At 45.7% G+C, this 14035-nt stretch overlaps 1 protein-coding gene across 2 annotated transcripts in view; it reads left to right on the top strand.

Moving 5' to 3' along the window:
- The window catches only part of PPP1R21 (protein phosphatase 1 regulatory subunit 21), a 374265-nt gene extending 360904 nt beyond the window's left edge, over nt 1-13361 (top strand). For both annotated transcript variants that reach the window (XM_078649644.1, XM_078649645.1), the window contains one exon: nt 12759-13361. In XM_078649644.1, coding sequence (XP_078505770.1) covers nt 12759-12788 — 30 coding nt within the window. In that variant the 3' untranslated portion in view covers nt 12789-13361. The remainder of the gene's footprint in view (nt 1-12758) is intronic.
- Nucleotides 13362-14035: the final 674 nt, after the last annotated feature.

The following is a 14035-nucleotide window of genomic DNA, read 5'->3' as shown; positions in this document are numbered from 1 at the left end:
TGGCTCGCCAACCGACCCCTGCCCCCACCACATCTTCAACAAAGCTGACTCCATCATCGCACCCCATGTCATCAGCTGCTCGTTCAACTCTGCCACCTTCCCAGAAAGCTGGAAACACGCCGAACTCAGCGCTCTCTTGAAGAAACCCACAGCAGACCCCTCTGAACGTAAAAACTACCGACCCATATCCCTCCTCCCTTTCCCCGCCAAAGTCATTGAGAAAGCCGTCAACAGCCAGCTCGCCGCCTTCCTTGAATCCAACAACTCCCTCGATCCATCTCAATCCGGATTTCGAGCCAAACACAGCACCGAAACCGCCCTCATTGCAGCGACAGACGACATCCGAACACTACCGGATAACGGAGAAACAGCGGCCCTCATTCTACTCGACCTCTCGGCCGCTTTCGACACAGTCTGCCACAGCACCCTTATACAACGCCTCAGCAACATCGGCATACAAGGAAAAGCCTTGGGCTGGATCATCTCGTTCCTAGCTGGGAGAACTCAGAGAGTCCGACTTCCCCCATTCAAATCAGAGGCCACCAAAGTCATCTGCGGCGTACCACAAGGATCATCACTCAGCCCCACCCTCTTCAACGTTTACATGAGTCCACTCGCCTCCATCGCGCGTCAACACAACCTTAACATCATCTCTTACACCGACGACACCCAGTTAATCCTTTCCCTCACCAAAGACCCTAACACCGCCAAAACCAATCTTCTCGAAGGCATGAAAGAAGTAGCCGAATGGATGAAACATAGCTGCCTAAAACTCAACTCAGACAAAACGGAGGTGCTCATCCTAGGATCTTCCCCCTCTGCCTGGGACGACTCTTGGTGGCCTTCCGCTCTGGGCACAGCACCCACAAACCACGCACGTAACCTTGGCTTCATCCTAGACTCCTCTCTCTCGATGTCCAGACAAGTCAACGCAGTCTCATCCTCTTGCTTCAATGTACTTCGCATTCTCAAAAAGATCTTCCGCTGGATCCCCCTCGAGACAAGAAAGACTCACCCACGCACTGGTCACGAGTCGACTGGATTATGGTAACACACTATACGCCAGAATCACAGCAAAATTACAGAAAAAACTCCACCGCATCCAAAACACATCAGCGAGACTCATATTGGACATCCCTCGCCAAGATCACATCACCGGACACCTAAAAGACCTCCACTGGCTTCCCGTCAACAAAAGAATTACGTTCCGTCTTCTTACCCACGCACACAAAGCCCTCTACAATCTAGGACCCGAATGCCTCAACACTCGACTGTCCTTCTACAAACCCACCCGCCAACTAAGATCGTCCAATCAAGCCCTCGCCGCAGTCCCGCGCATCCGAAAATCCACCATGGGTGGCAGATCCTTCTCCTTCCTGGCTGCCAAGACCTGGAACTCACTCCCCACTCACCTCCGCCTTACTCAGAACCACATCTCCTTCAGAAAAGAACTTAAAACCTGGCTATTCGACAAAAAATGAACCCCTTCCCCAAGCGCCTTGAGACCCTCTGGGTGAGTAGTGCGCTATATAAATGCCCGAACTTGAACTTGAACTATCCGCTACCATCACCATTTCACTCCTGACACTACTCCTTGGAACTGCCAACGTATATACTTTTGATATATTATGTTTTTCTCCATACAATGGAACTATGGGCCCGATTGTCACCGGTACCGTCAATGCTTCCGCATGTAAACTTAACTGTTTTATTTTCTGAGTCAGCTCTTCTCTTGCCTTATTCAGCATGTCCATTTCACTTTCTCGTGCCCGGGACGTGTGGAATTAATGGGGTTCCTATTAGTGGTGCATTTGGAGTCACTTCATCTGAATTTTCATGATATGGCGGAGGTCTTTTGGTCAAAATGTCATCTAACAACTCATCATCAGAATCGTTTCGGTCATAGCTTAATCTCGAAGTCTCTATATTTTTTTTTCTCTTTACATTTACCTCTTGTCTAGTCTTCAGCAACGAAAACTGGGTACAAACCTTCAGTTATCACAGCTCTCCTTCATTTTATCTTCCGTTTTGTCAAAAGGATGTCTAAATATTATATTTCTGTATCTCCTGCCGCCTTGCTATTTCTCTCTTTTGTATGCCTCTACTTTCCATTCCTCTAGCGCTTCATACTGTGTAGGTCTAGGATTTGGCCCCAGTGAATTCATTCGATCTCTCGAATTCTGTAAAATCCTTACATTAAACGAACCATGCTTTGGGAAAGCTATAACACCATCACCCTTTCTATATTCCACCCAATTTTCTAACCAAGTACACGCATGGTATCCTCGCTCCAACATCATAAAGGAAGCAGGCGTTCTTGGAGGTGGAAGAGGAATTCCTTCTCTAGTCAGTATTGGTTTCTCCTTTTTAAAGAAATTATTTTCTGAAGCAACTTCATTTTCCAACTCTTTTAAGCAAATGTATCTCAGCAAAACAAACAGGGAAATCATTCCGTAATTCTACTTATTCTGTTTGTTAGTGTTTGTCCTATACCACACCATCCGTCCAATTAGAGCTCCACTACGTAAGCAATGTCTCAACCAATACAAACGCAGTTCATGTAAATCGACCAATCACAGCTCCTTAACCCCTTCAGTGCTGCGCGAATTTCGCTGCAGTGCTGAAGGGTCATAAATCAAATTGACTCATGACGGAAATGTTCCGTCATCAGCACCGGAGCACCGACGCTGATGACGGAACCGTTCCGTCATGAGCATGCAAGGGGTTAAACGCCCGCTATCTGACCAATGCCAGCGTGGCACTTCCTGATGTCAGTATTACTCTTTCTACTAACCCACCCATTACAAAATAATACGGCAATGTATTTTCTAGCTTTTTCTTAAACAATATTTTGCTAATAACAACATAAAACATTGCTACCATATCTGCTTCACTAAATAAAGAGATAGTTTTTCACTTCAAACGAGATTGTTTCACTTCGAGTAGAACAACGACCAGCGGTATTTTACACCCAAACAAGCTACAGGTGGACTTGGTACGCCCCTAGGAATGAGGCTAAAGTTTTGCAAGAGGAATTTTTGGTGTAAAAGGGGTCTTGGTTCTCCTCTGGGGATAAGGCCAGAGTTTCGGAAGTGGACCTTTCACTATTCCAGTTACTCTACTCACATACGAAATTGTCACTAAATAGAACACCTTCAGCCTTCCACCTAACAGTATTATAACAACAAAGTACTTCTGTAGTCTGATTTTTATATCCACCCTCTTCCTCTACCTACTTCAGCCTAAAATTCTATCCCGGGACCTCTTGGGTAACTCCGTACCTGTACTTCTAGACAAAATAGAAAAGGACACTAACTTTTCATGTTAAGAACATATACTCAACATATACTCAATAATCAATCATTATTACTAAACTAATCAATAATTAAACCGTCCTCTGCTACCGGAAAACTGATCCAGCCAGCGCTACACTTCATCAGGGATCGATACTCAATATCATTACATACAAATGGCCCATACACATTTACCCAAATCATGAAATCCCTGTTGCGCTGGGGGTCAAGTTTTAATGACGTGATCAGTTGTTTTCTTTTGCAGGTTCATATCTAACATTTCTAAATACATAACTGAACCTGCATATCAACTCTCTTTCCTCTGGTTGATGGACCATTAGTTGAGAAGTTGATGGTAATAATAGTACTATCTAACTATGTAGTTAGCTAAATAATCAGAGACTCTCTGTAAAATTAATAAAGTTTATCGCAAAATAATGTGTAAAGTTAATGCTTATCGCATACAGGTTACAAAGCAAACAGAGAAAATCTCACAAAGATGGAGAGAAAAATATCAGCAAAATGCAGACAGTGTCATACTCATCAAATGAACGATATGCATATGAAGGAGTGGATAGATGAAGAGACATAAGTTTCAGAGACAAAAATACATTTGCAATGATTATGTCAGGGAACAAAGATTTCAGGATACAGGACAGGGACGGGATCAGCCATCCTCTCTGCAAACCGACGGACAGTGACTAAATCCTCCCTATATCTCTCGAATACGCTCCTTATCTCTCTCCTTCGGACGACCTCTCGCTCTCTCTCCAGACGACCCATTCTCCTCTCTCAGCACGAACTACACCCCTAAAGACACCCCAGTTATACCCTAAAACCTACATGTCCAACCCACAATTTATAAAACTCAAGTTTATCATTGGATGGTTTAGGAGGAGTTCAATCACACCACCATAATCACATTCATAATTCTGCAGTCTTTGTTTGTACATCGTCCTCATTACGTGATCCTGAACTGGTTTATTTATTCATGATACATGTAACAATTTCATCGTTCACATGAGTCTTTCTGCTACGTCCGCGGAAGAAGTCTTGGGTCCGACGGCCAGTCTTATCTCTTGGCAGACAAACAAATGTTTTTCGTAGCTGATCTACCTTGGCTTTCCGCACTCTTCTGCAGCACTCAGCTTTTCTGTCTATTTATCGGTTTATTCATGCTTTTCTCCAGCCACCATCTATACTGTCAATTTTAGGAAACTCCATGCCCATTCCGCTCACTATGACGAATGAAACATAGACTTTTAATAATTACATGGAAATGCACTTTTCGCTGTTTACCACCCACCTTTGCACTCTCCTATGTTCATATTTTTCTTAGTATAGCTTTAAGCAAAAGCGGCATTATTTATTATTATTTATAATGCAAAATGTGGCCTAGTTCTTTCATGCATTACTTCGCATTAGTGCACGCATGCGCAAAGTGGTTTCCCCATATCTGTGTAGGTGCATATTACTTTTCACAACGCTCAATCAATCATATCATTTGTATAGCGCGCTACTCACCCGGTTGGGTCTCAAGGCGCTGGGGGGGAGGGGACCGCTACTGTTCGAAAAGCCAGGTCTTGAGTTGCTTCCTGAAGGAGAGATGGTCCTGGGTCAGCCGAAAGGTGGATGGGGAGGGAGTTCCATGTCTTGGCCGCCTGGTAGGAGAAGGATCTTCCTCCGGCGATGGCTCTGTGGATGCGTGGTACGGTGGCCAGGGCGAGGCTGGTTGATTGGAGCTGGCGGGTGGGCGTGTAGAAGGTCAGGCGGTTGTTGAGGTACTTGGGGCCCAGATCGTGGAGAGCCTTGTGTGCGTAGGTGAGGAGCCTGAACGTGATCCTCTTGCTGACGGGGAGCCAGTGCAGGTCTCTCAGGTGGCCGGACATGTGGCTGTGTCGGGGGACGTCCAGCACGAGTCGTGCGGAGGCGTTCTGGATGCGCTGGAGTCTTCTCTAAAGTTTGGCTGTGGTCCCGGCATAGAGGGTGTTTCCGTAGTCCAGTCGGCTGGTGACGAGGGCCTGGGTGACCGTCTTCCTGGTTTCGGTGGGGATCCATCGGAAGATTTTACGGAGCATGTGCAGGGTGTCGAAGCACGATGATGAGACGGCGTTGACTTGTCTGGTCATCGTGAGGGAGGAGTCCAGGATGAAGCCCAGGTTACGTGCGTGGTCCGTTGGCTTGGGAGTGGTGCCCAGGGCAAGGGGCCACCAGAAGTCGTCCCAGGCGGAGGGCGAAGAACCCAGGATGAGGACTTCCGTCTTGTCTGAGTTCAGTTTCAGGTGGCTGTTCTTCATCCACTCGGCGACGTCTTTCATCCCTTCGTGTAGGCTGGTTCTGGCGGTGGCGGGGTCGTTGGTGAGGGAGAGGATCAGCTGGGTGTCGTCGGCATAGGAGATGATGTTGAGGTTGTGTTTGCGTGCGATGGCAGCGAGAGGGCTCATGTAGACGTTGAAGAGGGTTGGGCTGATGATCCCTGTGGTATGCCGCAGATGACTTCGGTGGCCTCGGATCTGAATGGGGGGAGGCGGACTCTCTGGGTTCTTCCGGCGAGGAACGAGATGATCCACTCCAGTGTCTTCTCTTGGATTCCGATGTTGCTGAGGCGCTGTACTAGGGTGCGGTGGCAGACAGTGTTGAATGCTGCGGAGAGGTCCAGGAAGATGAGGGCCGCTGTTTCCCCGTTGTCGAGCAGGGATCTGATGTCGTCAGTGGCTGCGATGAGGGCGGTCTCGGTGCTGTGGTTGGCTCAGAATCCGGACTGCGAGGGGTCGAGGGATCCGTTCGTCTCGAGGAAGGCGGCGAGCTGTCTGTTAACAGTCTTCTCGATGACCTTGGCAGGAAAAGGGAGGAGCGAGATGGGGCGGATGTTCTTGAGGTCGGTGGGGTCCGCTGTTGGCTTCTTCAGGAGGGCGCTGATCTCGGCATGCTTCCAGCTCTGTTAGTAAATATTATCGCAATTCGAGCAGGTTTCTTTTTGCAAAACCCTGCTTCATCATCTGCCTCCCGTATATCTTTAACTTGGAACATAGCTATGTCAAATTTGAATCGTATAATTTAATATATTGTTGAAACAAACCTTCCCCTTCGTGTTAGAACATTAAGCATTTTGTTGGTTCAGAAAGAGATGACTGCATTACTTAAAACCAGTGAGCGCATCCAGGTTTTCACCCATCAGATTTTATCATCTAGTGTGTGTTTCTGGATTAAGACACGGCAGAACACTTCATATGAAGGGGAAAGGGGGGAGCATCAGCAGGTGGCTGCGCTGTGCCATGGTCACACCAGCGCAGCTCACAGCGATAGATAAAGGGACCTGGCACTGCAGTAAACAAAGTTTGACCCGTCGTGCACTGCAATGGAAGGCGGGACATCCTTCTGCGAAGATTAGTGCTGGACCAGTGAAACGATGCGAGAGAGTGTTCCAATGATGTGTGGTCTTTGTGATGAGGGAAATGATAGAAATCTCTGGAAATATCTTCAGTCTGCTAAAATCTTACCTGCCACGCCGTCCAGCACAGGGAGAAGCCGCCACCGCCGAGAGTCATCTTGCCATTGAAACCGCGCCGCCGCTCCGGGAACCTCAACACCCGGCAGGCCTCGCGGCGGCGCGCTGTGTGACGCGCACGGAGAGCGCGAAGGACCCATAAAGCCGGGCACACACCGGCAAAGCGGGGGAGTCTGCTAAAATCTTACCTGCCACGCCGTCCAGCACAGGGAGAAGCCGCCACCGCCGAGAGTCATCTTGCCATTGAAACCACGCCGCCGCTCCGGGAACCTCAACACCCGGCAGGCCTCGCGGCGGCGCGCTGTGTGACGCGCACGGAGAGCGCGAAGGACCCATAAAGCCGGGCACACACCGGCAAAGCGGGGGAGTCTGCTAAAATCTTACCTGCCACGCCGTCCAGCACAGGGAGAAGCCGCCACCGCCGAGAGTCATCTTGCCATTGAAACCGCGCCGCCGCTCCGGGAACCTCAACACCCGGCAGGCCTCGCGGCGGCGCGCTGTGTGACGCGCACGGAGAGCGCGAAGGACCCATAAAGCCGGGCACATACCCGCGTCGCGGGACGCGAGCGGGACGCCCGGGCTAAGCCCGGGCAAAGGGCGGGCCCTCTACGGCCCTCATCGGCCGGAAGAGGCAGGGGCAGGGCCAGAAACGCTGCTGGACTTGCATGCAAGTAAGATAAATCATCGAAAATCTTTTTATATTCATTATTTTATTTTGAAAAGTTAGGCTGCGAGTACATTGTAATTATGCCTACGAAATTGAAGGAAGCCCCACAGAATACCCTTGACAATTACCTTGTCCAGACAGTGAGGAAAATAAATACGCAAAGGAGAGACTCTCTTGGGTTAAGCCAATCCCCAGACCTTCGTTGTTTGTCCCCAACTGCATCTACCATGATTGATGACACTATTCTGCAGGAAACCAATCAGGAGAATGCAATTGGTGGCCGACTTCTCCTAGATTTAAGTAGTGCACCTGATAATGCAGTCCCGGCCACTGAGACTTCCAACATACAGGCCGAGGGTGACATTGACATCGACTCTGATCAAGAGAGACATGTACGAGTTGTACCTGATGAGATGACACCGAAAGGGCGTGTAACAAGGCCCAGACGTTTATGTACTAAGAATCCTCCTAAGTTGAGTGGCCCACGCACGGGGGCAAGAAGGAAAAGGGTTACTACCCCTAAGAAAAAGCAAGTAAATGTATTGGAAGATAATCAAAACCATACCTTCGAGGATGCTTTTTTTGAAAGGATTTCTGACTTTCTTGAACTAAAAATTAATGCCATTGTCAAACCTTTAATATCTAAACTTGACAAATTGCATGCAGAGATTAAGAGGTTGGGTGGTGTCAACACCATGGTTGCGGATGGGGTAGAAAACATCACTAAGATAGTCACAAATTTGCCTAATAACATCGGGGGAAATGTGAATAGTGAAGTCATTCGTGATAGTGAAGGGATTCAGTTGCCTGTTGAAAATTTATTGCCCCAACCATTAATACCATTGACCACCATCACCGAGGGCTCTCTTTTAGTTAACATCCCAACAGATGATATCCCTTCTGTCAGTTTACCCCCAGTAACCACCCACATTACGGACCCCCTACAATTTCTAGTCGAGGCCACACCAGTGGTCCTGGTGCTAGCAAATGTACCTCCCTTGGAAGGGGGAACAGTGGAAAGCCCTACCTCCCTTACAAGTAAGGCTCTGCATTGGCTTACCAGTAACATGCGGTTGGCCCCAGGGGGGGAAACATCAACTGGCAAATGTTATTAAGTCTGCAACCAGGGTCCCATGGTTGGGAAACCGGCCGAAAAAGTTTAAAGGGGACTGTGTGGCAGTGAGCCTCTCGAATCAAGATGTTCTTCCTAACATACTGGCTAACTTATTCCCTCCCCAACGCAGACAAGGTACTGTTGTTCCTCTAACTCTGAAGTTTTTTTATGGGGAGCAACAAAATGTCACTTATCCAAGGACTCCTGCGATAGGGTGGGATAGATTCTGGGATTCTGACCCTAGACGGGGGCAGGATATAAGGCATAACGCAGTGGCCCATTATCCCCTTCTACCACAGCAAAATTCTTCTGTGGAATCCCTCCAGTTATTTAATCGCTACGCCCCATTGTCTTTCATGGATCAGAACGATTGACTCTCTTTTACAGAAGATACCAACAATGAGGGTCCTTTGCCTGTTTCCGCACTTTTAGATCCAAAAACCACAGGTAACAGGGTCTGCAAAATTTTGAGCTGGAATGTCGCCGGTATCAGATCTAAATTCAACAATAAGAACTGGTTGGAGATGGTCAGATCCAACGACATTCTTGTATTTCAAGAGACCTGGGAGACGTCTGACAGACTTGTTTTAGACGGGTTTTCCCATTTCTCTGTACCTGCAGTTCCTAGCACATCTGGAAGGGCAAAGGGAGGCTTGGCTACATATATCTCTTTGGATGTCCAAGGAAAGCCAAGACAGATTAAAACTAACTCGACAAACATATTAGCGGTTGAATTAACAATACAAAACTCACATCCTATTTTATTAGTTAATTTTTATAATTCCCCTGTCAGTCAGATATTGAACGAGCATTTGGTAACTCTAGAGGATTTCTTGTCTACCCACAGCGAGAACAGTGCTCACGGTTTTGACGTGATTCTCATGGGAGATTATAATACCCACCCATGTAACATGGACTGCCGTGCGGAATATGAGGATTTTCCCCCTACCTCTCTATCCCGCACTTTGAACACTCACCGCGTGGAGAGGCTCTGGAATCACTCTTAGCAACTTTTAATCTTTATGAATTTTTTAGTAGTGACATATGCTTGAGGTTACCAACATACGTGGGTAACAACTCTGGCACAATTGTAGATTATATTTTCTTATCGTCTAGCATTATGTCTGAGGTTTCAACCTATAAGGTGGAAACTTCAGTCTTCAGTGACCATAACCCAGTAATTTTAGAGATTGTATCTCGGGGAGTTTTGGGAAAGAGAGAGACTGGAGTTTTATGCGCGACTAATTTAGTCCTGGGAGATCAGAATCGCAGGCTGAAATGGGACCAAGTTACCCCAATTACTTTTATACAGGATACCCTGTCTAAAGTTGAGGGAGAGGTTGCAATCTGCCTGGATAATAATAATCCTGTTATTACCCTGATAGAAGCATTTAATGCTATTTGCAGCCAGGTTAACCTAGACCTGACTGTAAGGAAAAGGCCTCATATATGTAGGGGCCAAAAATGGTTTGATTCAAATTGTTCCAAGGCTCACTCAATCCTCTTGAAGGCTTTAAAAAATAAACCAAGAGATAAAGCACAGATAGCGTCGCTAAGACAAAAGTATAATGACGCTATCAGGAAGAGGAAATCAGAGATTAAAAAGGAGGCCTGGAACGATTTGTTGTCGCCCGACATACAGAGAGACAGCTCAAAATTTTGGGCGATAATAAACCATCCTTTTTTTGTGGGTCTAGATAAGCAGAGAGCAGATTACATTATACCTGACGAACAGTGGGTCACACACTTCAGTAATATTTAGCTGTCCTGATAATATCCCAGGCTGCGGAATACAATCTACACAAGCAGCAGCTCTTATTACCCCTTTTAGCATAGAAGAGATAAAAAAAGCGATCAGCGACACACACTCTAAAAAGGCGCCGGGCCCCGACGGGGTTCCTGCAGACTTTTTTAAGAGTGCTCCGGAATTAAGTGCCAAAATCCTTACTAACATCTTTAATGCTACTAGAGACTTTGTTTTTCCTGTTAGCTGGTCAAAGTCTACTATTATACCGATTTTCAAAAAGGGACAAAGAACAGACCCGGCCTGTTATAGGCCAATTTCCCTAATTGATTCTAGTATTAAGATCTTGGGAAGAGTCCTTTTAGGAAGACTGACCCAGCTCCTAGAAGGGAAGGGTATTTTATCGAATGCACAATATGGCTTTAGAGCCAAAAGAGGAACTTTAGATCAGTGCTTAAATTTAGAACTGATCATAAGTAAATACGTAATTGCCAAGGGGGGCTCTCTGTACATGGCCTTTATGGACCTCTCCTCAGCTTTTGACTTGGTTAACAGGGCTAAGCTGTGGGGAGTCCTCTTGGCCATGGGCATTGATGCACCCCTGGTTGGGTATCTGGCAGAGCTGCATAGAGACCTCAAGACCTCGGTCAGAGTGACCAGGGAAGGAAGATGCACCTGCCACTTTCTCAGGGAGGGGGGTTAGGCAAGGATGTATCCTTGCCCCCCTCCTCTTTACACTTTATATAAATGGCCTTGAAGCGGCTCTGGCAGAGCCCCACATTGACATCCCGCGCGCAGGAGAGACAAAGATACCTGTCCTCCTGTACGCGGATGATGCTGTCCTCTTAGCACGCTCTGGAGTGGCATTGAATAAACTCCTCTTATCCTTTGGGGATTTCATGTCCTCGTTGGACATGAAAACTAATGTAGAAAAATCCCACGTAATGATAGCAGGAGCCGCAGGCAGGAAAAGAAAGACCAAAACCTTCTTTTGTGCTGGGAAGGAGGTTAGGAGAGTTCCATCTTTCCCTTACCTAGGCGTGATCTTTGACGAAAAAGGCAAGTGGGGCCCCCAGCTTTTGGCTAAAAGCAACGCAGTAGCAAGAGCGGCTGCTGGGTTGCTTGGTTTTGCTAAAAGACTCGGAGCCCGTCCCATGGAAAGCATTATAAAGGTCTATAAATCCAAATGTTTGTCGGTTGCTCAATACGGCTCTGTTATTTGGGGGCACACTAATCATGAACATGACAAAATTCAGAAAGTAGAAAATAAATTCCTGAGAACTCTGCTTTCTGTCCCCCAATCGACTTCTACATATATAATACATACAGAGCTCGGTCTGGGCTACATTACCGACATTCTGAAGTCAGCCCCAGTTATTGGATGGTTGAAAGTGTGTCTCAATCAGGAGCTTACTCTAAACCATCACATTCTTAAAGATTGCTTAACCCTGGATAAAGTATACAATATTCCATGGTTAAAATATGTTAAGACGCAGTTAACTCTAGTTGGCCGACCTGAACTTTTTTCCTCCCCACATTTGATAAATCAGGAAGACGTAAAGATAGTCAAAAACCTTTTGACTGATTGCTATGTCTCGGAGAGGGAAGCCACAGAGTTAAATAAATCTACGGTTAGGAAACATTGCATGTTAACATCTGTCTCAGGTATGGAACCGTATCTCTTTTTGGTACATAAACCATTCCATCGTTTCCTTCTAACAAGATTTCGTCTTGACTTGATTCCTTTTATCCTGGGCAATTTTAAAAAGTGGACCAGACCTGAAAATGCTGATCCATGTGACTGCGATCATTTTTCTATTCAAGACACGACTCATTTTATCCTGTTCTGCGGTCATTATAAAGAGAGTAGAAAAAAATATTTGCTGCCTATACTGTGCAATATGGGTTTTACACAGGTGAAACCAGCTATGCTGTTCTTACAACTTCTATCGAACATAAAAGTGGCATTTCATGTTGCTAGTTTTTTGGTTGCTGGTGCACGTATAAATAAGCATCGTTTTAGTATTAGGCACTCTGTCCCTGATTAATGTGTACCTTCTATATTTAATCGATTTTACTCTTTTTAAATACTATTGTATATTGTATTCTGTATAACGTGTTTTTAGGGTTTTTTAAACAAAATTTTGATCTATATTATTATGTGTCATGATGAAATGTTCCCGTGTATTGCTCGCTCTTTTATGATTTTAAATAATCGAATAAAGATATTTGACTGACTGACTGACTGACTGATCTTCAGGAAAACGGCAAGCATTTCGAGCCACGCTTTTCTTTTATTTAAAATAATTTGCAGTTTTAACTTCTCAAATCGGACAATGCTCACATTTAATACAAATTGCATATGTAGTATTGCCCATCCTGCGAATTGTGTTATTGTGTACCACATTTATTTATTTTTACTTTTGCTACAGGGAAATTCGAAAAAGAACAAAAGCCGGTAGTTATGGAACCATCCGACTGGTGATATCCCAAACAGCACTACTGACGCACTTGCGGAAAACGCGAGGGCCTGCTTCCTCTTACTTCTGCTGTGGAAGTGCCAGGATTACAGCGCCTAGTAGGAAGTCGGGGCTGAGGAAGAGACTGAAATATCTTGAATCCATTTGTAAAAACAACAGACTTAGATATTGACGTTGCCAGAAAAACAAACAATAATGTATACTCCATGTATAATTTACTCATACTTTATTTTTCAAGTTCGTTTTACAGTGCACTTTTTTTATCGGTTTTTAATTTCAATATACAATAATTTGAAAGGTCTGTATATTTTGAAACGTACTTGTATGTTGATACATTTATTATCGGTGTGTCTGTCTCTGGTTAACCCTCAAACGTGTATACGTCCGGTTTCCTATTGTACACAATTATCGGAATCAGTGAGGACTTCATCTTTAATGGGCCATGGAAAACTGTGCAGTTACTGTGAATTTATTAATGCGTCTCAACCTTTACTTCAGATGATCCACAATAAATACGTGAGGAAGTGATGTAATTAAATTAACACTTACAGTAAACCTGCATAATGTCTGTACTTTAGTGATGTATGTGATATTTTAAATCATGTAAAACAAATCTATTTGGCTCTTCCGGCAAAAAAAATTAGAAAAATGTGCCTAAAGGGACTGTGGCTTTGAGGCACCAGGATGGCAGTCATCTGCAAACCTTCTATCTTTGAACATAGTTATACCATCAGAAGTAGAGGTGCCTTGTAAGAGAAAAAGAGAAAGGACCTTGAAAGCATGTTTTTTGGTATGGGTAGGCCTTAACATCCATTACTGTCTATCCAGCCCTGGTGGGGCCAAGGAGAGGGGGAGAGGCTGGGGGCCCGCACAGCTTTAGGAAACATTACTGTTCCCCACCCCCAAAAAAATGCAAAAACATGTCATCCGTTTCCCATGTTGGTTGCCAAACCCCTGATGAACTTCTGCTCTGCCGAGCCTCTGCTTACGACCTGGATGCCGACTCTGCAGGGTTTTCCAGCTCGCGTTGGGCTCACCGTGTGACATCGGGTCTTCACAGGGAGACCGTGTGAATGAAGTCCATATCGTATGCCTCACGGAGCACTCATGTATTTTGGCAAGCACGCATCTATTGAATAGCATCTGCAGGTACATCTAGACTGTTAATGCTCTGAAGGAATTATATAAATGGCTGCCAACCATTGTAAACCTTTCAGAAAATCTCAGCT

Source organism: Lissotriton helveticus, chromosome 6 (genome assembly GCF_964261635.1).
Source record: "Lissotriton helveticus chromosome 6, aLisHel1.1, whole genome shotgun sequence".
Taxonomy (NCBI): domain Eukaryota; kingdom Metazoa; phylum Chordata; class Amphibia; order Caudata; family Salamandridae; genus Lissotriton; species Lissotriton helveticus.
The sequence above is the reverse complement of the archived record's forward strand: the minus strand, read 5'-3'. Positions and strand labels throughout refer to the sequence as shown.